A 19,981-nucleotide genomic window follows, 5' to 3' on the forward strand; every position below is an offset into this window, starting at 1 on the left:
CTCTCTCTACAGCTTCCTCCCTCATCACAGCAGCCGCCGTGGGGCGCGCTGCTGTGAATTACGAGCAGGACAGGGGAATAGAAGCGGCGCCGAGCTAAGGTAATAGCAGCGGCGGCCGTAGGGGGAGTGGGGGTGCACTACCTACCTATACTGGGCACTATACTAGCCATACTGGGGCACTAGCTACCCATACTGGGCACTATACTAGCTATACTGGGCACTTTACTAGCTATACTGGGCACGATACTAGCTATACTTGGCACTTTACTAGCTATACTGGGGCACTATACTAGCTATACTGGGCACTATACTAGCTATACTGGGCACTTTACTAGCTATACTGAGGCACCAACTACCCATACTGGGCACTATACTAGCTATACCAGGACACACATGGGGGATCACACGGACAGCATTTCCTACCGCCGGCTTATATGAGGGTCAATCATTTTTCCTGTTTTTTTCAGGTAAAAGTCGGCTTGCTTGCGAGTATATACAGTAATTTGTATTTTAATTCTGGTCACAACCAAAAATGTGCTATATGTAATTTAGTCCCCAGAGCAATAAACTCTATCAATTTATGTGTTGCATGTTTCACTTCTTTTTTCATGTTTCACTTCTGGCAGTTTGACCCCCAATACAAATATTTTGGGATCTTTGGCAGTAGGGATACGCAAATCATATAGTATGTATCCTTTCCCAGAGTTCATCTGCCCTAGGGCAAGTCCAAAAGGTATGTAGTAAAGGACCACTATCTTGAAAAATGTTTAAAATGTGAAAAAACATTTCAACACATACAATGGCCTCAATTCACTAAGCTTTATCAAACACTTTACCAAATGTTTGATAATTTACCTCATGGGTAAAATCTAATTTTGAATTCACTAAGGTGTTATAGATTTATCAAATGCTTTATCGATAAAACGTTCAATAAATCTATAACACCTTATTGAATTCAAAATGACATTTTACCCATGAGGTAAATTATCAAGCGTTCGGTAAAGTGTTTGATAAAGCTTAGTGAATTTAGGCCATTGTGTCTCCCAGAGTAAAATAAGCCATAAATTATCTCTTATATTGCTGTCACTTACAGTATATAGTGGAAATCTTACAGAACCGACAGGTTTTCAACTAGTCCATCTCTTCATGCGGGAATCTCTAAATTTCATTTATTCTTTACAAAAGCACTACCTGGAAAAGATCTATACAAAGATGTAGGCTGCCCTCTCCCTCCCCACATCTGTTTGCACACTATTCTGGCAGTTGGACTGAGCAACTGCTGTTTCACTAGTGCTTTTGAAAATAAAACCCTGAGAATCCCCATGAGGAGGTGGGCTAGTTCAAAACCTGCCAGTTCTGTCAGATTTCCACTACCAACTGTAAGTGACAGCAACATAAGAGAAAAGTAATGTAAAGCTAATTTTACTCTCGGAGAAATGTACTTTATATTTGTGTTTTCAAGTATTTTATATTTTACAATTTTTTTGCGATAGAGGTCTTTTATTGTGCCCAGCTTGCGCAGCCTCTAAAACAGGGGAGATTTGGAGTGATCAAAGCCATTAATTCATTGCGGGATCATATATACCCTATGCAAGAATTTCAAGGAAGTTTCCAGTCCTGATCAGTTGATGCTTCCTTTAGACAAGATCTTCATACCTTCAGCCCAATCTTCATCCTCAAGAGCAATTCCAATGTCGCCTTCTCAATCTCCCTAGTATTTACTGTATGTCTGAACTCCTGGGAGGACTAATTATATATTGAATAGAGGAGGGATGAAATACCTTTTCTAGTCTGGTCAGAGGTACAAATCCGCTCACATTTTGATGTTGCTATTACACCCTGAGGCCTGGGTAGGGAAGACACAAAATTTTAAATTTGGTTGATTCGGATGTGTTCATTGGGATGCTTTGGGCTAATTCCCTTAAGGCCTCTTGCACATTAAGGGCTTGATTCACAAAGCGGTGCTAACCTACTTAGCACGTCTAAAGTCTTTAGACGTGCTAACCAGGGTGCTAAGTAGGTTAGCACTGGATTTCTCAATTGAGAAAACCGGTGCTAACCTACTTAGCACCCTGGTTAGCACGTCTAAAGACTTTAGACGTGCTAAGTAGGTTAGTACCGCTTTGTGAATCAAGCCCTAAATGTGATTCCGATTTGCAATTTTTAAGCGGGACTGCATGCTGCGTTTTTTCTGCGTTGTCTTTTTATTTTGATAGCATCCAGGGAAAATTGGAATCACAAATCGCAAAATGGATTTGCAGGGGGCCTAAAGGAGTACTGTCACCTAAAAAACAAAGTTCAACTTACCTGGGGCTTTAAACCCCCCACAGACGTCCTGTGCCGGTAGCGGTACTCGGCCATCATCTGGTGCTCTGCCATCGCTTGCTTCCAGTTTTATGTCGCAGGCCACTGCACGGCACTGGCCATGCACATCCTCGCTCCCGTTGACATCGTTTAGAGCTTCCTGCACAGATGCAGTACGCTCCTGGCGACGTCAGCGGGAGCGAGGATGCGCGCTGCCAGAGGCTGAGTGGCCTGCGACATTAAAGTCACAAAAACCAGCACGAAAAGCAACAGGGACTGGAGGATCGTTTTGTCCCTGCGCGGGCACGGAACGTCTGCGGGAGGCCGGTAGAAGCCCCGGGTAAGTTGAACTCTCTTTTTTTTTCAGGTTACAGTACTCCTTTAAATTGTGCCCGGCTTGGTATTTTATTGCTCTGCAGGAAATCTTGCAGAGTTATCAAATTAGCATTTTTCCAACTTATAAAAGATATATAATCCAACCCTGCCGGAATCTGGAATCACATATATTTCTGTCAAGCTAGAGATCTGAGACTGTTGGTTGTATTTATATCTTATCTCCCTCTTAATCTCCAAAGTATGATGGACCGTTGGAGCCGTAGCCCTAAGGGGTCCAACTCTCCGGTTCTTTGACCACAACAGTCTCCTCCAAGTCATAGGTTGAATAAGATCATTTTCCAGGGCTACCCAAGCAGGAGTATGGACTCCAGCATGAACAAAGGGCAAGAAGGCCAGTTGGGCTGCCTTGTAGTACCGCATAAGATGAGGGACTGATAAACCACCTTGTGATTTATGCATCCGTACAACCTTTTTAGCCACCGTGGCTCTTTTGCCATTCCATATAAAATGCATTATATAAGATTGGAGGGCATTGATATCTGATGTAATTAGTGGTATGGGTAAGACTCCAAACAAGTATGTTAGTTTAAGAAGGAGAGTCATCTTTACCGATGTGATTCAACCTGACCACAAGATACCGTAATTGTTCCATGATTCAAGTTCCTGTTTGTGGTCAGTCAGGACTCAGGAGTCCCTGGAAAAACATGCAGGCCGTCACCCATACCTATTTGCACACTATTCTGGCAGTTGGATGAAGCGACTACCGTTTACTAACTGTTTTTAAAAATAAAACAAAAACCCTGAGAATCCCCTATGAGGAGATGGACTAGTCCAAAACCTGTCATATTTGTCAGATTACTACTACCTACTATAAGTGACAGCAACATAGGAGAAAATACATTTATACCACATTTTACTCTGGGCAAAAAGGTACTTTTTATTTATGCATTTTCATGTATTTTAAATTCTGCTTTTTTCACAATAATGGTCCTTTAACCTCCTTGGCGGTATAAAAAAATACGCCAGGAGGCAGCGCGGCAGTTTTTTTTTAATTTTTTTTTTCTATATCATGTAGCGAGCCTAGGGCTTGCTACATGATAGCCGCTGCTCAGCGGCATCCCCCCGCCCTCTTCGATCGCCTTCGGCGATCTCCGATCAGGAAATCCCGTTCAAAGAACGGGATTTCCTGGAGGGCTTCCCCCGTCGCCATGGCGACGGGCGGGATGACGTCACTGACGTCGGGACGTCATTGGGAGTCCCGGGCCACCCCTCGGCGCTGCCTGGCACTGATTGGCCAGGCAGCGCACGGGGTCTGTGGGGGGGGGGGGGGGGGCGCGCCGCACCGGATAGCGGCGATTGGGCGCGCGGCGGCGATCGGGGTGCTGGCGCAGCTAGCAAAGTGCTAGCTGCGTCCAGCAAAAAAAAAATTAAACAAATCAGCCCAGCAGGGCCTGAGCGGCACCCTCCGGCGGCTTTACCGCCAAGGAGGTTAAGAACCAGCATGTGTACCGACAGCCAGTCAAACCCAGATGTATAGACTTGAGACGAACTCAGCTGCTCATGGACCAAAAGGTCCCTGAATGTATACAGGGGGTGGGGCTGGCCCTCGGAAAAACAGGGAACAGCCATTAACTCAGAAGTAGGAGGCATCTTAACTAGATTCAGCTCCCGAGCCGCTTACACGTTACAATGCGTGCAAACGTGTGCCCAAATGGTAACTTTATATATATATGTGAAAGTTTGGGCAACCTTGTGAATTGTCATGATTTTTCTGTATAAATTGTTGGTTGTTACGATAAAAAAAAAAATCAGTTAAATATATCATATAGGTGACACACACAGTGATATTTGAGAAGTGAAATTAAGTTTATTGGATTTATAGAAAGTGCACAATAATTGTTTAAATAAAATTAGGCAGGCGCATAAATTTGGGCACTTTCATTTTATTGATTCCAAAACCTTTAAAACTGATCATTTCAACTCAAATTGGCTCGGTAAGCTCAGTGACCCCTGACCTACATATACAGGTGAATTCAGTTATGAGAAAGAGTATTTAAGGGGGTCAATTGAAAGTTTCCCTTTTCTTTTAGTGTTCACTGAAGTGTAGCAACATGGGGGTCTCAAAGCAACGCTCAAATGACCTAAAGACAAAGATTGTTCACCATCATGGTTTAGGGGAAGGATACAGAAAGCTGTCTTAGAGATTTCAGCTTTTTGTTTCCACAATTAGGAACATATTGAGGAAATGGAAGACCACAGGCTCAGTTCAAATTAAGGCTCGAAGTGGCAGACCAAGAAAAATTTCGGATAGACAAGCGATGAATGGTGAAAACAGTCAGAGTGGGATGCATGGATTCATCTCAGTATCAGCAGATTCTGGAGACCAATGTCCAGGAATCAGTGACAAAGCTAAAAACTGCACTAAGGCCCCGTTCACACTTGCGTTTTGGCAAGTAAACGGACCGGATCCTGATCGGATCCTGACCTGATCCTGATCAGAACCGTACGGTTCCGATCCGGATCCGGTCCGTTTGTATCAGGCATGCATCAGGCTCCCATCCGGATCCGTGGGCAAAAAATAGCGAAATTTAAAAAAAAAAATGTTGGGGTCAGCAGAAGGTGCACCTGTAGAATCAGGTTCCTCCGCTGTAGGCCTCACCTCCACCTCCGACATTCTGCCAAACAGCTCCAGCACGTCTGTCACTGCTGCTCCACTCCTGACATGCTTGGCCCATGTGTCCCCATCCGAAATGGGCGCTTGGATACGCATAGGAAGTGGGGTAGAACTTCAGGTTTTTGTAGGCAGTGTGTTCTGTGCCTTCCGTTCCCCATTGGTTTCTGTGTTCCTGATGGTGCTGTCAGGCTCAGGTCCGGCTCTGGTCCGGGTGCGTCGGCCAGAGATCCGGACCCAAAAAATAGCGCATGTTGGAAAAGAGTCCGGATCCGATCCGGCTCCGTACTGTACGGAACGGACATGTGTGAACGTCCGCATAGCCTTTACATTGCTATGTGGAACGTACGTTCCGTTTGTACAGTATGCGGTCCGGATCAGATCCGGAAAATCCGGATAGCGAACGCTAATGTAAACCGGGCCTAAGGCTTGATCCTTCAACAAGACAACAACCCTAAACACTGCTCAAAATCCACTAAGACATTCATGCAGAGGAACAGGTACAACATTCTGGAATGGCCATCTCAGTCCCTAGACCTGGATATAATTGCAAATCTGTGGTGTGCATTAAACAGAGCTGTCCATGCTCGGAAGCCATCAAACCTAAATGAACTAGAGATGTTTTGTAAAGAATTATGGTCCAAAATACTTTCAACCAGAATCCAGACTCTCATTGGAACCTACAGGAAGCGTTTAGAGGCTGTAATTTCTGCAAAAAGAGGCTCTACTAAATATTGATTTCATTTCTTTTTTGTGGTGCCCAAATGTACACACCTGCCTAATTTTGTTTAAACAATTATTGCACAAATTCCGTAAATCCAATAAACTTCATTTCACTTCTCAAATATCACTGTGTGTGTCTCCTATATGATGAATTTAACTGACATTTTTATATATATATTCATAAAGGGGAAGGAAAAAGGCACTTCAGTAGCAAAAGGACTGAAGGCACAGAGACTTTCCTTAGAACTGCATTGAGTTGAACATGAGGGAGATCTATAATCTCACAAACGTAACTCATCTACCCACATTCCTCTTAATATTAACAGGTATCACCTCCCTCCCCCAAATCACATTACAAAGGGTGCAGCTCCTCTTAACCTCATAGCACACCGTCAGGGGGTATTGCTTAGTCCTTTCCAGTGAGGCACCAGGGTCTCTAGGATATGGGGCCCGCCAAGGGGGATGGGTCTCCTGACCCCAGAGAGGCCCACTCTCCGCTGTACTGGGAGTATAGTATGAGGCATCACAGTTCCCCACCCCACAGACCCAATTATAGTTCTCCACAGGAGACAATGGGCTCGATTCACTAACCAGTGATAACTCAGTTATCACGTGTTAAGGCTTTGCATGTGCAAACTTGCGTGCTAAGCAAACATTTTGCACGTGCAAAGTTTATGCCGTTCACGTGCTAAGTTTTAGCGTGCATACGGCGTAAGAGTGCACTTTGCACGTGATAACTATGCAGCTTTGCATGTTAACCTATTAGAGTGTATGCTTAGCACGCTAGTGCTAAGCTGGTTTGTACGCGGTGTAATGCGTGCAAAACTTTACACGCGTAAACTATTGACTTCGCGTGAAGTCAATACGCACGTAAAGCTTTACGCGCATGATATCACGAAGTGTTAGCATGCTTTTGTGAATCAAGCCCCAACGCAATATATATTCCTGTGAGATAGAGGGGTCTCTGAATGATGGAAGAAAGCCTTACTGCCCTGATTCCCACCTCCAGAGAAGCTTCTCCTCCAGAGAAGCTTCCCCTCCACATATGTTGTCACATATGGTGTTACATGCTTGTTCTGGGGCCCCGGGCAGTGAGAGTTCCCGGGGCCCAGGCTGGCTTGTGCACCATTGTTTTTAATTTTATTGTAGATTCCCATGCAGTTTAGTTAGGAGGGGGGCAGATGAGAGGGAATATCCTGCACGCTGCTGGTCATATAGCCATTGTCTATATGCAACTGAAGCCCTCTCCAACGATTGGCTGACCTGCTCAGCTTCTGCTTGATTAATCACTGCAGACTAGGTGTAACGTGTGTGTGCACTTCTTATTGGCTTATAAGCAGCCTGCAGGCTTTATAAAGCAGCAGAGGACTGTTTGGGAGTGAGTATTTCCCTTTGTGTGTTTGGTAAGCTTCCCCTCCACCGTTTTAGAATCAGTTAGTCCTAATTTAACTGCAAGATTATTATTCGGGCAACAAAGTGTACCTAAACCGATGGATGAAAAAGAGATTCACTTCCCTGGGGATTCTCCCAGCTCCCTGCAAATATCAAACCCATGTGGGGGCGGGGTCTCTGGGGGCTAGAGCGGGCAGAGGCTCTCCCTTCACTATTTCCCCTAGCGGCTTCTCTTGCATCGTATGATGACACAATCAGGAGGAGCCGCAACTAGGGGGAACAGTGAAGGGAGAGAGGACGTCCCTGATTGATGTGGGTCACCATTGAACAGGTGAGACATGTTGCAGCTTCTGCTGCTCCTACTCTCCTCAAAGTACAGGGCTGGAAGAGAGCAGGAAGAACGAGTGCACAAGAGGCATAGCAGGACGCAAGGCACAGCTGGACATAGGAGGCACAAAGGGGATATAAGGTGGCACAACTGAGACAAGTTGGCACAAGGGAGACACAAAGTGGCCCAAGGGAGGCACAAAGTGGCACAAGGGAGACACAAAGTTTGTACAATGGAGACACTAGGAGGCAGAAAGGAGACACATCGTGGCACAAAGGAGACCCAAGGAAGCACAAGGGAGACAGAAGATGGCACAATGGAGACCAAGGAGACACAGGGAAACAGAGATGACACAGAGGGGGACACTGTAGGCACAGGGGACAGAGATATCACAGTGTTCTGACCTAAGAATAGATTCAGGTCAAGAACGAACCTACAATCCCTATTTTGTTAGTTAACTGAGCACTACTTGTAATTCAGTTAGAGGCTCCATTTAGAGGTAGCACTAACTGTCCTTCCACGCCGAATGGGTGAAAACAATAACCAAGGTGTAAAATTGCAATAGAAGAGAGTGAGACCCATCTCTAGACAGAGCTGAGGGTGACAAGTAAGAACAAGCATATGAGTAGGCCAAAGCCTCACAATGCAAACAGAAGCCCGACTCCAACTCCAGGCCTCCAAAAATTGCTCCAACTCAGACTCCTCGACTCCGACTCCACAGCCCTGCTACCTAATACCACTATCTGGGGGGCACATACAGCTACCGAGTACCGAACACTGCTATCTGGGGGCACACACTGCTACCTAATATTGCTTTCTAGGGGCACACACAGCTACCAAATACTGCTATTTGGGGGCACACATAGCTACCTAATATTGCTATCTGGGGGCACACATAGCTACCGAATACTGCTATCTGGGGGCACACACAGCTACCTAATACTGCTATCTGGGGGGCACACACAGCTACAGAATACAGAATACTGCTATCTGGGGGCACACACAGCTACTGAATACTGCTATCTGGGGGCACACACAGCTATAGAATACCGAATACTGCTATCTGGGGGTACACACAGCTACTGAATACTGCTATCTGGGGGCACACACAGCTACCTAATACTGCTATCTGGGGGCACACACAGCTACCAAATACTGCTATTTGGGGGCACACATAGCTACCGAATATTGCTATCTGGGGGAACACATAGCTACCAAATACTGCTATCTGGGGGCATACACAGCTACCTAATACTGCTATCTGGGGGGCACACACAGCTACAGAATACCGAATACTGCTATCTGGGGGCACACACAGCTACTGAATACTGCTATCTGGGGGGCACACACAGCTACTGAATACTGCTATCTGGGGGCACACACAGCTACTGAATACTGCTATTTGGGGGCACACACAGCTACTGAATACTGCTATCTGGGGGCACACGCAGCTACCTAATACTGCTATCTGGGGGCACACACAGCTACCTAATACTGCTATCTGGGGGCACACACAGCTACCTAATACTGCTATCTGGGGGCACACACAGCTACCTAATACTGCTATCTGGGGGCACACACAGCTACCTAATACTGCTATCTGGGGGCACACACAGCTACCAAATACTGCTATTTGGGGGCATACATAGCTACCTAATACTGCTATCTGGGGGCACACATAGCAACCGCAAACTATCTGGGGGCACACATTGCAACCGAATACTGCTATCTGGGGGCACACACAGCTACCTAATACTGCTATCTGGGGGGCACACACAGCTACAGAATACCGAATACTGCTATCTGGGGGCACACACAGCTACTGAATACTGCTATCTGGGGGCACACACAGCTACCTAATACCATACCTCACAACTTTTTGAGATGAGAAAGAGGGACACTTAAGCCACGCCCCTGCCACACTCCTGACTACGCCCCATCACACCCCCAGTCACGCATACCATAAAGATTTCATAATAAAAATATGTTGTTTTATAATTCAAACCACACTGGTCCTTTCTATCCTGCTTCATTTTCCTTCATATTAATATTTTAAAATAAGTAATATATCAATGTAAAGGATGGGAATAACGTTTAGAGTCAATCAAACACATTTTTAGTAGATGATTACCATATATGCTGGCGTATAAGATGACTGGGTGTATAAGATGACCCCCAAATTTTACAGTTAAAATATAGAGTTTGGGATATACTCACTGTATAAGACTACCCCTCTTCCAATGCACACCAAATAAAAATGAAAAAAAAAAATCATGTACTGGTGCGATGTATGAAGAGATACTAGTGCTGTACTGTATGTGGTACCCAGTATATAACCGTATTGGATTGGTCAACTCTCCCTCTCCCTAAGTGGATTGGTCAGCTCTCCCTGTCTAAATACCACTGTGATAAACAGGGAGACAGGGAGAGCTGACCAATCCAGTCCTGGACCCATTACGCTTTGAGAAAGCCCTGTGGGCGGGGCGAAACGCGTCAGTGGGAGGGCCCTGGTACGCGTCATGTGAGCGCTCACGAAGTTGGAACCACAAGCGTACACCATTGATCTCCCCCGGAAGAGTATCAGTGTGGACCGGCGTTTCAAGCAGCGGGGTGACATCATGTTGAGCTAGTGTGGACGCAAGTGCCCTGAGTGGGAGCTCCCCCGTGGATAGAAGCAGTGAAGGCCGGTACCGTAAGTGCGGAGGGAAACATAGTCACACTCTAGATTGCTGTATGAGTAAAGCGGAGGTCGATGCCGCAGTCCAGTGGGGAGAAAGTGGACAATCTGTGTAACAATTGAGGACTGTGTATGTATAAGCAGGCGCAGCACAAGTAAGCAAGATACATTGAGGAGCTCATCGGGCTTCTGGTACTTCAAGGTCTTGGAGGAAAAGATAATGTTATCATAAATTGCAAGCCATAAAAGGTTACACCATATACAGCTTTCAACCATTTAGGCCACAGCTCTTTGCTGGGACTGGGCAGACATCCAATGGCCATTTAGCTGAGTGTGAGTGGAGGCCTCATGGTGTGCGTCGGTGGAGGGCCCACAGAAGCCAGAGGGTGATTGGTGGACCAACTTGATTGGCATAGGCGTGAGCTGGGCGATCAAAGTTGGATTGTTACCGTCACCTTGGCAGTGGGAGTAATCATATAGGAGTGCTCCATACGTATACCAGTGTGTTTTTAATTGGTTTTATAAGGGTGGGTGATGCAAGACATCATGCTGGGATTTTTTGTACGCCAACATTAAAGATTTTTTGAATAAGCACATGAAGAGGTCATGGTTTTCTGTGGGAATGGCAATCAATCAATTACACCCGGCGTATAAGACGACCCCTGACTTTTAAGATGATTTTCAAGGGTTAAAAAGTAGTAGGGGCACACACAGCTACCTAATACTGCTATCTGGAGGCACACACAGCTACCTAATACTGCTATCTGGGGGGTACACACACCTACCTAATACTGCTATCTGGGGGGTACACACAGCTACCTACAATATCTGGGGGGCACACAAAGTTACCTATAATATCTGGGGGGCACACACAGCTGCCTAATGATGGACCACATACAACTAAAAATGTCTGCTATGAGAGGAGGGGGTGGTATGTAATTCTACTGCCACAGTAACATCCTGCTGCCATTTACCCTGAGGCTGTTTCTATGGCTTAAAGTGTACCTGAGCCGAAGCTCTGGTCAAAATGTAAATAGTTATCTAAGAAGAGGGAAGCCTCTGATCCTATAGATGTTTCTCGTGTGTCACCGATTGCCGCTCACAGACCCCCCTGAAGATTACCGTTGAGGGCTTGTCTGTAATCTGATTGGGTCCCCCGCCTCTGGCTGTGCAAGTACAGCCACACCGGAGCAGTAAGCTGGAACTGCTTGTGGGCGGGAAGCTCCATGCTTCTGCACAGGCACGGCCAGGAGAAGAGCAAGACCCCGATGTTACGAAGGGTCCTGGGCAGCTCCTGAGGGCAGCGTGGGAAGTCTATGAAAGTTCTAAAGGCTTCCCTTTCCTTCAGCAAGGATTTTACTTTTTGACATTGGACTTTTTTTTTTTTATATTTCCCTGACATCTTTTGTGCTGCACATCCCACTGACTGTAATTTAGAGTGAGGTGTTCAGTTTATTACTTAGTGGGGTGTGAGGAGAGCTGTGACCTGTGCAGCCTTATCCCACACACATACACACACAGTAGTGATGTCTGGTTCACGAGTGATTGGTTCATTTGAGCCGGTTCTTTCCTGTGAGTCCAGTGAACCAACTCATCACACTGAACCGAGTCAAGAACTGCAGCTGCACAGTGTCCTTTTCCACTGCAAAATGCAAAACTTGACCTATTTTCATGTGCATTTTTTATGCATTTGCGGTTTTGGCCAATTTTGATGTGCGTTTTTTGTGCATTTGCGTTTTTGAAATAGATATTAGTGGTTAAATCAGTGCAAAATTCAAAGCGGTTTTCATGCTTTCCTATACTTTACATTGAAATGCAAAACGCATCATATTTGCGCAGACATGAGTTTGCGTTGTTTCTTTTAAATCGGAGCACAGCAGTGGAAAAGGCTACCCAGGATTATTATTTTAAACAGGCTGCACTAAGGAGTACATTTGAAATCGGCGCCGGTAGACTTGGGCGCAGGATACAGCGGTATATGGCTGATCCTGCTTCTGCACAAGTCCGGGCCGATTTAATTACTATTCCCCCTCCAGGCCGACATGGATAGTGGGAGAATGAAATAATTCGGCTTCCAGCGATTGCTGGAGGCCGATTTATTATGTTTTTAAGCAACCTCATCTCCGTCATCTGACGGCTCCGACGTTACTCACTGAGCGCTGTAATAGGAGTGATTCCTATTGTAGTCTATGGAGGCGCTGGCTGCGCCCAAATCTAGCAGCGCTGAAAAGCACTGCTCCAGCACTAAGGCCCTATACACACTTAAAATCGTAAAACGCCGGCGGTAAGTTTTGCGTGAGTGATTTTTTAGCGGAAAACACTGCGGCGATTATTCCGCAATCGCATTTAGCGCTTCTATAGCACTGAAACGCGATCGCCGAGAAATCGCCTGAAAATGATGCAGGCTACACGATTGCATTTGACGATTTATGTTAATTGCCGGCGTTTAACGCAAATCGTCCAAGTAAGAACGGGCGGCCCATAGGGTTTTAAAGCACTAGCGCTTTAAAAAGCGCTAGCGCTTGAGCGTTATGCCGAAATCGCCGGCACACCGCTCTAGTGTGAATGGGGCCATAAGAATGAGGAAACACATGCATTTTGTGTTTTTGGCAAAAATGCAGCTAGAGGAAAAGGGCCCACACACTCAGCTGAAGGAGAAGGAGCCAGGAGGAGGAATAATAGATGTCTGGGCCAATTAGCAGGGGAGGGGATTGACTAGCAAGTAGTTCAGTGGTCCTCAAAGTAAGGCCCGCGGGCCGAATGTGGCCCCCTGAGGCTTTTTTACCGGCCCCCGCACACAAAATGTGTATTACTTATAGATGCAGTCAGCTATATCTTTAAATATTGGTGGCCCGGTATTATAGAATAGCAGTGCTGGCACCACCCATGCACATGGAAGCCAGAAGGCAGTAATTTACTGGTTTCCAATCAAAATCCACATCAGGTGACACTGCTGTCCAATTGGACTGCAGGTTGTCACCTGCGTATGCTTCACTATCTGGCCCACAAAGACTTCTACATCATTTTATGTATCTTTAGGACAGGCCCCCCAGCAGTCTGAAGTACTGTATGTTGACCCTACCCTCCACCTAAAACTTTTGGGGACCCCTGGCTGAACTAGTTACTGCAAGCCACAGACTCCCCAGTCAAATGAATCAAATGAATCGGTTCATGATCCGGTTCTTTTTAATGAATTGAATCAAATGAATCTATTCATTGAAAAGAGCAGGACTTCCCATCACTAATACACAGAGCAATGCAGTGGCAGGAAGGGGAGGAGCCACAGATAGGACGTTATAGAGGCTGGAGGAACTCGGGAAGTAGAGAGCAGACATTGCTGGTGCTGGCAGCAGAGGAGGTAATCATTATTATTTCGTACTTACATATCGTTGACATCTTCCACAGGGCTGTATAGAGTATATGAGAGAGAACATAATTGTATATTATTATTTTATATGCAGATATATATTATATGCAGATATGATAGTACAGGAAGGATTAATATACCTTGTAACACAAAACACCCCTGTGTCTCCTCCCATCACCAGCTGCTGCTAGTGCTACATATACACTGTACAGAGATCACTGATCCCTTCCCATCATCTCTGCACCACAGGAGCTTACACTCTAATGTCCTCACCACACTCACATACTATAATTTATGTACATTTATATAGCTCTGAAATATTCCGTAGGGCTGTACAGATATCAGTAATCCCTTCCCATCAGTCTCTGCACTAGAGGAGCTTACACTCTAATGTCCTCACCACAGTCACACACTACTATTATTATGATACATTTATATAGCTCTGACATATTCCACAGCACTGTACAGAGATCACTGATCCATTACCATCCCTCTCTGCACCAGAGAAGCTTACACTCCAATGTCCTCACCACAGTTACACACTAATATTATTATAATACATTTATATATAATATCGGACATGCTGGAATTTATCAATCGAACACATCCATCATGCGGGAAACGTGTGTTCCCAGCTTTAGAAATAGATCATTAATAGCAAAGATATGAGTCTCCTATTGTTTCCAGGGTGGGAAAAGATAAGAAACTTCAGTTATTATCTATGCAGTAGAGCTTCCCTGAGCTCTCTGATCAAACTCTGATCAGAAACCGTGCTATTGTGAAGTGCTGTTCTGAAGCACTTACACATCAAAGAAACAATGAAAGACCACTTCAGATAAGATTTTACTGCAGAGAAGTTCAAATGATCATTAGCTCTGCTCTGTTACATAGTTTAAAATGCAAAGTGTAGTGTATAAACTGCAAATATTAGAGAACGGTGCAATTTTAAGTAAAAAAGAAAAAACTATAAAACTGAAAATAAAAATATGAGACTCTTTTCTTTGTTACTTACGTTTTATTAATTATCTGTACTACACATTTAATTCATTATATCATAATATCATACTTTTTTTCCGCTTCAATCTCTCTTTAAGATGGGCATGCTGGGAGTTGTAGTTCTACAATGCTACCTATCTATAGGAAGGCCTTCTATATTTCTGCTATATATGGCAGCCTCATGTTGGGTGAGACAGCCCCATTGTTTTGGGCCAGAAAGTCATAACTAATGTTGCCGTGTTTGTTCTTTGTGAAACGTATTCATTATTTGTGAAGCAAGCGATGTCCTGCTGCCCTATCTCCTGTATAGCCGTGGTGTGCAGTATGTGACTTTAGACTCCTGTCAATCCTTATCAAATGTTGTCTATTTTTCCCTGTTTATATCATCAGTGGGTTTTATTGCTAAAACTAATAGCCCACATGTAACTCATGCAACCATAGGCAGGAACAGGGTTTTATTGTTGTCTGTGTCACTGCAAAGCTATGTTACACACTTGTACTGCCCTTCGAAGACATAACAGCAAAAGCTGTTTAGGTGATCCCTTTAATGACTAACTGTACAATATTTCTTTGCAAGCTTTTGACACTTTAAGCTTCTGCTTCAGGCGTGATACAGAGCTTAGTCTGAACCTTGTGATTTAATGCAGCAGTTATCATGTGGGTGTCTCATCGGGTGATGCAAAAGTGTGCATGTAGCTGGAAGTGTTAGTGGTTTTTTATAGCTGACTGTCTATGCCACTGGCAAGCTATGGTGCATACTTGTACTGGCCTTGTGGTGTAATGCATCAGTTGTCATGTGGGTGCCTCATCGGGTGTCCTCACCACAGTCACATATTATTATTATTATTATTATTATTATTATTATTATTATTATTATTATTATTATTATTATTATACATTTATATAGCTGTGATATATTCCACCACCGTGATATACAGAAATCACTGATCCAGTCCCACCAGTCTGTACACGAGAGGAGCTTACACTCTAGTCTCCTCACCACACACACTGTTATTATACATTTATATAGCTGTGACACATTCCACCACCGTGATATACAGAAATCACTGATCCATTCCCATCAGTCTCTGCACCAGAGGAGATTGATGATCCAATCACTTCAGTACAGTCACACACAGTCACAAGCTATACATTCATATGGTAGTGTATATACTACATTGAAAACAATTTTCTTATTAAACATAAAACAGCCTCATGGGCTACTAAATATATAAAACAGGCAATTGTTTCACAGACAAATCACAAATCCTGATGAGTGTTTTATGTTTTATGGAACGGCATCCGCTTCTTCAGAGGTAAGTAATAACTTCAGCTGTGCTGCAAATTGGCTGAGACAGTCACTGAAACACAGAAAATAGGTATAAAACTTGGTAGAAGACAATTTCATCAGTGGTTCCTACATAGGTGTCACCAGAATAGTTACCTGTGGCTCCTCCTCTGTATCTCCAAATCAGTGCAGACAAGTGTGTGGCTTCCTATCTATGATTTTTCCACCTATTTTTTTTATTATGCTTCTACAGGGAAAGGTCTTTCCAATAAATCACATGACCACATCACTGAGGATGGAGGACTGGAGTCACATGACTGAGAGGATATTAGACCTCACCCTGGAGATCATCCAACTGGTGACCGGAGAGGTGAGGAGGATTCTGGGAAGGTTGTATGACATCACTCTTATCTCTATTGACACAGCTCACTGGAGAGGTGAGGAGGATTCTGGGAATGTACACGGTGACTGTTATTGTATGTTTGTACAGAATTACAAAATAGTGAAGGAGACATCTGGTGAACTACTGATACCCAGCAGCCATCGCCATGGACCACCCCCCATCACAGAGCGGCCACCTCATTCCCTGATAACTGAGAGAAACAATGTGAAGAAGATTGTACAAGTCATCAACAAGATGATGGAGCTGCTGACAGGAGAGGTGAGCAGTGCTGGGAATTATTGGACATCCAGTAACAGCAGGGGATGTGCTTGTATGGTAACTGTATCACTGTGTATTCAGTTTCCTATAAGGTGTCAGGATGTCTCTGTCTATTTCTCCATGCAGGAGTGGCAATACTTAGATGTACCCAAGGAGTTCAATAAGGACACCTTGATAGAAAATCAGCTGCCACTTGCATCACCGGGTAAGAGGAGACTTTCACTTCTTGTAGAGGAGAGAGCAGTAAGAAGGGTCCACCTAGATTCTGATAATCACAAAGAGACAATGTATACAGTCAGTGTGTGTATTTTTTATAGATGGTGCCACTAACGGAAACAGACTAGAGAGATATACAGGTCCTCTTTATCCCCGGGATTGTCCACAGGAAGATCACACCACCCCCCACTATTATCAGGTAGATTTAGCGGAGAGACTTAAACTCTCCAAACTTTGTAAAAAAGGTGTTTCATGTGATCTTAGATTATTATTGCTTACAACTCAGGATATTTTCTTTGACTTTGTTTTTAGGGTAACAAACCAGCTGATTTGAAAGTTTATATTGAAGAGGAAGGAGAAACTGATATGAAGTCTGAACATCAGACTATGGATGAAGAGGAAATTTTGACAATTAAAGAAGAAGAGACATATGTGAGGAGTGATCAACACTCTATGGAGGGGGGGGTGACATGATGTGGATAAGTAAAGAGGAAGAAGAGACATGTGTGAGGGGTGATCAGCAGTGTATGGAGGAGGATGACATGATGAGGACAAGTAAAGATGAAGAAGAGACTTATGTGAGGAGTGATCAGCAGTCTATGGAGGAGGATGACATGATGAGGACAAGTAAAGATGAAGAAGAGACTTATGTGAGGGGTGATCAGCAGTCTATGGAGGAGGGTGACATGATGAGGACAAGTAAAGAAGAAGAGACGTATGTGAGGATTGATCAGCTGACTATGGAGGAGGGTGACATGATGGGGACAATTAAAGAAGAGGAATGCTCTCTGGACATCAGCACAGGTGAAGTAATGAACAGATAATTCTGAAATTGTTTACATTACCATCTGATGAGACTGAATAATTGTTAGATGAGAAAGGATTAAGGGCCCTTTCACACTGAGGCGGTGCAGTGCATCAAGCTGACGCACTGCTACTGCACTCCAATGAAACCTTATGGGGAAAAACACATTACTTGCCTCGCGGAGGGCCGTAAGTCCTCAATCTGCCGCGTTACAAAACTACGTTACCGCGCATACTTGTGTCGCTCTGCGTCGGACTGAAAGGCGTGTAAGTCTATGGTGATGCATTGTTTTAAAAATAATGGCGGTACGGTGCGCATGCGCAGAAGCATATTTTTACAATGCTTTTCCGTGCACTTCCGTATTTCAAACACAGGAAGTGACCGCAAGCGTATGTCACTTCCTGTTTGGTTGGATGCTAGAAGGAGAATGCCATGTACTAATGCGGTATTCCCTGAAGACTTGTTTTTGCCAGTGCGGTGCGGCAAGCTCGGCGCATCACTGTTTGTAGTGTGGAACCGGCTTAAAGGACAACCGAGGTGACATGTGACATGATGAAATAGACATGTGTATGTACAGTGCCCGGTCTGAACGGGATTTCCTTTAGGGCTTCCCCCGTCATGGCGGCGAACGGAGTGACGTCATCGACATTGTGACGTCACTGGGACTCCCGATCCACCCCAAAGCGCAGCCTGGCGGCGATTGGCCAGGCTGCGCACGGGGTCTGCGGGGGTGGGGCCCTCTTTCGCGTCGGGTAGCAGCGGGTCGGCGGCGAGCGGCGGTGATCGGGGCAAACATGCAGCTAGCAAAGTGCTAGCTGCGTGTTTGAAAAAAAAATTCTCAAAATCGGCCCAGCGGGGCCTGAGTGGTTCCCCCTAGCGTCTCTGGACGAGCTCAGCTCGTCCAGAACGCTAGGGAGGTTAAAGAGGAGCTGTTAGGTATAAGGTCTCAGAGAAAATAAACACATATATATCAGTAGCTAAATATAGGCTGTACTTACATTACATATGCATTTCACTGTCCACGTTTGGATTTCACAGAATTTTTATATAGTATATGCAGAGAATTATGCTCCTGACAGCTCATGGCAGGTTCCATGTTTGTCTCTCTCCTATGAAGCCAAATGTGTCGTCATGTCCTCCCTGCTTCCTGATCACAGAAAAGCTCGTACTGAATAACACTAGTGTGCAGTGAATATTAATTAGCCATGTGGCTGGGAACAATAGCGGACTCCTGCAGTGTACTCTGCCAGGAGATTTATCAGTGCTGTGCACTGGACTGAGTTACATGCTATTGTTACTTGACCCTGTAACTTCTCATTAGCAGCCGAGGGGAGAGCCCCAGAATGCTTTGCAGTATGGTATGCGGCTTGCGTCTGCTTGGGAATAACAGCTTTGCTGATAAGCACACATCAAATGTAAGAAAGATTTTTATCTTCACTAATGCCTTTTTGGCTTCCTTCTAAACTGTTTAACACAGGAGAATAGAGGTTTAAATTAGCTTTTGTAGCCTGACCGTTACTCTTTAAGGCCTGGAACCCACTGAAAACCGCAAACGCAAAACGCAACCGCTAGCGTTTTGTCTGAGCGGTTTGCAAGCGGATTCATGCGCGTTTTTGGTCGTGTTTTGCAACATTGTATTTTTTTCCCCAGCGGGTGCCTAGCGTTTTGCGTTTTGCGTTTTTATCCTGATTGGTCCTGTGAATTATTTTTCATTTTGTTACAGTGTGCTGAACCGCAAAACGCTAGCAAAACCGCTCAGTTTAGGTTTTGCTGAGCGTTTCCGCTAGCGGTTCAATACTTTACATTGAAGCGCTAACGCTCCCAAAATGCTGCATGTCCTGCGTTTGCGTTTCTGGGAAACGCAAACGCTCCTGTGGAAGTTGCCCCATCCATTAACATTAGCCCAGCGTTTTGGCAAACTGCTAGCATATCGCAGTGCTGCCAAAACGCTGCCAAAAGCGCTCCTGTGGGTTCCAGCCCTTCCAGCAACTTCCACAGGAGCGTTTGCGTTTCCCAGAAACGCAAACGCAGGACCTGCAGCATTTTGGGAGCGTTAGCGCTTCAATGTAAAGTATTGAAACGCTAGCAGAAACGCTCAGCAAAACCTAAACTGAGCGGTTTTGCTAGCGTTTTGCGGTTCAGCACACTGTAACAAAATTAAAAATAATTCACAGGACCAATCAGGATAAAAACGCAAAACGCAAAACGCTAGGCACC

The 19,981-nt window shown here is 44.9% G+C and overlaps 1 protein-coding gene across 1 annotated transcript; it reads left to right on the forward strand.

Annotated features, from left to right (window-relative positions):
* Window positions 1-13,752: 13,752 nt before the first annotated feature.
* On the forward strand, window positions 13,753-17,525 carry LOC137534982 (oocyte zinc finger protein XlCOF29-like). The gene is made up of 6 exons (XM_068256739.1): window positions 13,753-13,789; window positions 16,336-16,452; window positions 16,573-16,743; window positions 16,870-16,948; window positions 17,061-17,158; window positions 17,272-17,525. Exons 2-6 carry the CDS (start codon window positions 16,360-16,362, stop codon window positions 17,431-17,433), a joined length of 603 nt encoding a protein of 200 aa, XP_068112840.1. The 5' UTR covers window positions 13,753-13,789; window positions 16,336-16,359; the 3' UTR covers window positions 17,434-17,525.
* Window positions 17,526-19,981: the final 2,456 nt, after the last annotated feature.

This window comes from Hyperolius riggenbachi, chromosome 10 (assembly GCF_040937935.1).
Source record: "Hyperolius riggenbachi isolate aHypRig1 chromosome 10, aHypRig1.pri, whole genome shotgun sequence".
NCBI lineage: Eukaryota > Metazoa > Chordata > Amphibia > Anura > Hyperoliidae > Hyperolius > Hyperolius riggenbachi.

Coding starts and splice junctions, on each gene's coding strand:
- LOC137534982 (XM_068256739.1), top strand. CDS start 16,360: ATGACCACATCACTGAGGATGGAGGACTGGAGTCACATGACTGAGAGG. Junction 16,744..16,869: donor TGGAGCTGCTGACAGGAGAG/GTGAGCAGTGCT, acceptor TTCTCCATGCAG/GAGTGGCAATACTTAGATGT. Junction 17,159..17,271: donor CCACCCCCCACTATTATCAG/GTAGATTTAGCG, acceptor CTTTGTTTTTAG/GGTAACAAACCAGCTGATTT.